This window comes from Syzygium oleosum, unplaced genomic scaffold, assembly GCF_021117445.2.
Source record: "Syzygium oleosum isolate NSW1041296 unplaced genomic scaffold, Sole_v2.1 Sole_v2.22, whole genome shotgun sequence".
In the NCBI taxonomy this organism is placed as follows: Eukaryota; Viridiplantae; Streptophyta; class Magnoliopsida; order Myrtales; family Myrtaceae; genus Syzygium; species Syzygium oleosum.
In genome coordinates, this window is record NW_026607506.1 from 6,273,635 (window position 1) to 6,279,510 (window position 5,876).

Genomic DNA, 5,876 nt, shown 5'->3' on the forward strand with positions numbered 1-5,876 from the left:
CCAGGATTTCAGACACTGTTCACACGAACTGTTCATCTTCTTTGCAATTCTTGTTCATTGTCTTCAACCTTCACCCGCCTATCAAAAGACACAGAACTCTACTTACCCATTCACCTTCACCTTCACCTTCACATCCCAAGACACACGAAACTCTTAACTTACCCGGTCACCTTCACCTCAACCTCTCTCTCTCTCGCAGCCATGCTCGAAGAATCGTGACAAGTGCACCGTCAATATGGGCGACCATGCACAGCTGGTTCACGCCAGTGTTTTCTCCGTGCTCCTCAACCTCATGATTGGCACCATTTTCACCACATCAAGCCTTAGTAGCCACAAACCCAAGGAAGAAGAAGGAGACCCACATCAACAACAAAGAAATCACGAAGATAGCCCAAAACCCCAACACCTCGCCATATCTGCATCAATGTTGCAGAGGCTCAAGTCCGTGAGTTTCTACAACTACAGATCCCAAGAACCCAACACCCATTTTGGCAAAACCCTTGAAATGGAAACCCTTCATGGGTTCTTACAGCAAGGCTCCGAGCTTGGACAAGAACAAGAGGGGGAAAGCGACAAGGGAACTCCTTTCTTGACCAGATCTCCTTCAATGCCGGACAGGCTCAAGTCGTTCAATCTCTACAAGTGTGTGTCCCAAGAAGCTAGCTTTTCACAGACCTATCACAGCTCCGAGCTACCCTCGGGAGCCGAATAACACGGAGCCCAAGCCGAGGAGGAAGAACAAGTTGACCCAGTGGAGATGAGGAACCGGAAGAACAAGATGAGCGGGAAGTAGAAGAAGTTGAAGAAGACAAGGAAGAGGATGAACAGAGTCTTAATGATGTGTACATCATGAAAGACAATCGGGTTAAAAAAATCAAACCGGCACCAAACCAACATCAGGCGAGAGCAGCTGAACTTCCCCATTTCCAACATCTTCAAATGTGTGAAGGACGGCAATGTGATCGGGAGAGAGGTGCTGGGATTGTGTATCATGGTAAAATGCCAAATGATGTATTTGTTGGATGACAAATCGAGCAATCCGGACCTTACCAAAAAAAAAAAAAATCGAGCAATCCGGAGGTTGAAGATGATGAACAGTAACCGCAAGTTGAAGAAGATGAGCGGTTCGTATGAACAGGGAAGTTGACGTGGCATTTTTATGGACGTGGCGATGCCACGTGGGACGACTAATGGTACTGTTGGACGGAAAGTCAACTGAGGGCAGATTTGGGACTTGAGTGGAAGTTTGTGGTTTTTTACATGACAAAAAATAGTTCAGGGTAGAATTGGGACAAACCCTAAAGTTTGGGGTTTTTTAGGGAATTAAGCCGATATTTTCTTTTTGGTAAGATATTACAATGGATATAATCATGAGAAAATATGGATAAGTGTATTGGAAACTTGTCACAAAAGTGTAATTGAGTGCTTAAAACTTTTAAAGTGCAATCAAATCCTTCTATTAATTCTGTCCAATTTGGTTAATGGAAAACGCTGACATGAATTTTTGTATTTATTATTTTCTCCCTACTATGTGGCGCTGACGTGGCTAAAACATGAAGCAGAGGGTTAAAATGACATCGTTTTAGTCAAAATCTGATTTTTTTAAAACCCAAATTATATTTAAATTAGATTATTTGATTTGAATATAATTTGGATTAAAAATTAGATTCGAACCAAAACAACGTCATTTTAAACCTATGCTTCATGTTTTAGTCACTTCAGCACCACATAAGAGAGAAAAAAATAATAAAAAAAACTACATCAGCATTTTTGGTTAGCCAAGTTAGATGGAGTTGGCAGAATACTTGATTGCAACATTTGACAAGTTTTAGGTTTTGGTTACATTTTTTGTAAGTTTTAGGACTCAATTGTACTTTGGTGACAAGTTTTAGGACTTCCAATATATTTATCCCAAAAAATATTAAATTATTATTAAATATGTGATTGGAGGTGTGATTGTGATGCTCCAACCCATCTTGGTGGTGATCACCACCATCAATGGTTGCGTATCTGCGACAGTGGTCGCATCTGTCACAACGATCTCAAGAAGAGGTAAATGCAAGATGATCTTGCTGCACAGATGACCACCTTCGCTATGGTGGTTGCCTGTCAACTGGTGCCGTCGTCGCACTATGCCACTTGTGAACAATAACCATGGCCGCAATCGTCTCAATAATGAGCAGTGTGGTTGACCACCCTAAAAACAACAATTTCTCTGTACTGGTCTTGATCTTATAGGAGATCCAAGCTTGGAAAGTTTACTAGGTAAGCAATGTTGAACGATCACTTTTCTTGCATTTCATCTTCACATTGTTCCACATTAACGAATTTGTGAATGTTGTATCTTGTTTGACTCTATAAAACTAACTTAGGAGGCCATTCTTGTTTAAATGTTACCCATGATACATATAATTAGCATATAAAGATGAAAATGGTCAATTGTCCATCAAGAAGGTAGTAATGAGTTTTTTTTTGGGCAAAAATAGAAAATCTATGTCAATGCCCAATGAAAGTATGGGCCGGGTCGGGGCGAGGATAGAGAATATGATCCATATCCCTACCTGGCCCTGTGCTCATACCTAATCTCAGGTAACCATCCTGCCGGTTTTCATCAGTGACGTTTATGGCTACGCTGCGTTGGTGTCACCTTCTGCCTCATTCTTATTGAATTTTCTCTTTTATCCACTTGATTTTTAAAATCTTTTTAATCTTGTCCGGGTGAGATAATTTTATCCCACCCCTAGGCCCTCAGCAAGTTATTTAGGATTTTTGTCTGGACTTACCCTAGTTTATTCTAATTTAATAGGATGATTTCTATCTCAATCGGAGTTTTATCCAAAAGACCAAACATATTTTGAGAGTGTAACATAGATATAAGCTCCATGGCCGAAGAGAAATTCCAAAGTACGACCCATAAGTTTTTCTCCTCTCGAAGCAAGAACAAATGGATCCACCAAGCACAATTTGCTATCTAGGCAAAGCTACTCTGAATTCTCAATTTAAATTGCCACGGGATGGATGTTTCTGCGATTAATTTCTTTGCAAAGATGTGCTCATAGCCAAAAATACAATCGGGCGGACTAATTGCCGCCCGATAACCTTTCTTGCCAGACTACGAAAGCTCAAGGTTATTTACTAAAAACCAAGTACTATCAAACTCTAATCTCATTCTATTAAAATTTCCGGTCACTTTGGTTTATTTGAAAAGGGCAAACGATCAGATGGGTTGAATTTCAAACCCGAACTCAGAAACAATAAGCCCATGATAAAGCCCAGTCGATGGGCCAAACCATTGGGCTCTGAAAATCTTGGCCCAATCCATGTACGATGACCAGAGTCAATTTCCTCCAGCTTCCATAGCCTCCAAGTCCAAATTTTTTATTTTTGGTCGAACTCCAGGTCCAATTGAAATAGAGCTTTTTATTCTGTCCGTCGTCAATAACGTTCTCATGCGACAATGTTAGGAATCCACATGGTCGCTAATGTGACAGGTATTCGTTTTCTTAGCAGCATGGAATTAGTGATTATTGTGTTACGTAGACCGGTTCTATGGACCACTCGGGAACCAGATCGACATGAGGGTCCATGGAACTAGTGGGAGGTTCTCAGTTCCCATTTTGTGGAGGTAGTTCTTAGTGAGTGGGCAGTTCCTGGTTCCAGGGTGATTACCGTCCATCCTCACCCTGTAACTAATTACCCCTAGTTTTAAGAAAGACTTCACGAAGTCATGGCTCGTGTTACATGGTTTTAGTCCACTAAGCTCTCCCTTTCGGCAGGACGACCCCAAATCGCGTCGTGCATTCAATTAACTAATTAATACATGAGCGAATTTGCCGTATTTATGTGGGCCGACGCCATCCTCAAATGAATATGTGACCTTGCCCCGAAAGTTGCATAGGGCCATACGATAGCAAATCGACAGGAGCGGTGCCTAACGTTTCGTAGCAGCATCAATTGGATCCTCGAGTTTATGTTAGTTTAGTTATTCATTTTTTGATGCTGATTTGTCCTAGAAAACTAGTTATTTTGGGTGCTGATACGATCCCTATCAATGGGACCGATAAGGCAGGCAACTTTTCTCCCATAGCAAAAACATATATCTACCTTTAAAACCAAAAGTTTACTCAACTTAAAAAAATTGTGCCATTTCTTTTTCCAAAGATGATGCTCCAGATCTTCTCACGCACATCCACATCCAAATCCGGGACAATTACCAACCAAATCTTGAGCTTATCACATTTATGTCACTTTAGTCTTAAATATTGGCAAAAGGACGCTATAAGTGCCATAACTTTTTTTCGGATCATTTTGGTGCCAACTTTTTTGAAAAACGATTACTTGAGTGCCAATGCTGACATGGCATGCCGGAAATCTGTTGTGTCTCTTTTTTATTAATATTCGATGCTGAGATGGCTGGCCGGAGTTGGCTGGAGAGTCCAGTCAGCCCTTATAGCGAAAACGACGTCGTTCAACCTTTCTTCCCCCAATATAGGAACCCTAAATCGGCTAATTGGACATATTCCCCAATTGCAAACCCTAACCGGCCATATTATTTCCTTGTTTTCCCCGAAATTGCCAGCTGAAGGTTGCAAATGGATGACAGAAGCTTTACTAGCGGCTCAAATTCGTTTGAACGAAGTGAAGAAGAAGGTCGGTTCTTCTGTTATTGTGGATTACCGAGTCCAAGAAGAACATCTTGGACTCGATTGAACCCCGGAAAAAGATTCCATGGATGCGCTAGGTATAGAGAAGGCTCGAAGTGCAAATTCTTCAAGTGGGTTGATGCGAAATTTTCAGATCGAGCAACAGAGGTGATAGTGAAGCTACTTGAAGCTCGACATCAACCTCCACCGATATTAATGGACGAGTTGGACGATGTCGACTCATTGCAAGCTGAAATGAAGGCTTTAGCATCTCTGGTCAACCATTTGAAGAAGGAAGTTTGAAGGATGAGAATCGAAAGAAAGTGTTATCAATTGTTGATTGTGTTATTGATATTTTTTATAGCCTATTTTATGGTCAAATGTAATGTCAGTGATGAGCAAAAGTTTCTTAGTCTACCATAATTTAAGATAGGCTTGTACTATGTACTTGTATTTGGCAATTTGTAGCTACGATTGTGTTATTAATTTGCTCCAATTTATGTATGTAACAAGAGGTTTGCTGCAATCTATGACAAATGGAAGGTTGGAATTTATTGGTTCTCAATGTTGAGTTGCTTAGTATTTTGTTGCTGCATATTTTGATGCAGTTTTGCCTCATTGGCAGCATATTTTGTTGCATATTTTTGCTCATTTGCTGTCTTTTGCTGCACTTCCTCATTTGCAGCAATTTTGCTGCATATTTTTGCTCATTTGCTGTCATTTGCTGCACGTCCTCATTTGCTGCATATTTTTGCTCATTTGCTGTCATTTGCTACACTTTCTCATTTGCAGCATATTTTATTGCATATTTTTGCTCATTTGCTATCATTGCTGCACTTCCTCATTGGCAGCATATTTTTGCTCATTTGCTGCACTTCCTCATTTGCTTCATATTTTTGCTCATTTGCTGCATATTCACTTGTTCATTTGTTGTATTTTTTTCATCTGGTTAGATGGTTGCATATTATGGAGTAAGGCTCACTACTGAAAAATGAGGTGCTGCAAGTGCTACAACTCTGCGTAGCAGCAAATTATGAAGTCGTCACAAGTTCAGCAGTTGACATTTTAGTGCCAAATGTTTCTAATCGTGATCACTTAAGTGCTAGTCGTGGTTCAAAAGTGATCACTTAAGTTCTAGTCATGTTCCAGTCGTGGTTCAAAAGTGATCACTTAAGTTCCAGTCGTGGTTCAAAAGTGATCACTTAAGTGCCAATTGTGGCCGAAAGTTGATCA

At 40.5% G+C, this 5,876-nt stretch overlaps 1 protein-coding gene across 1 annotated transcript; it reads left to right on the forward strand.

Annotated features, from left to right (window-relative positions):
* The first annotated feature begins 221 nt into the window (after positions 1-221).
* Positions 222-731, forward strand: LOC130140841 (uncharacterized). Its single transcript, XM_056321376.1, has one exon. The coding sequence runs from the start codon at positions 236-238 to the stop codon at positions 710-712; it is 477 nt and encodes a 158-aa protein (XP_056177351.1). The 5' UTR covers positions 222-235; the 3' UTR covers positions 713-731.
* The last annotated feature ends 5,145 nt before the right edge of the window (positions 732-5,876 follow it).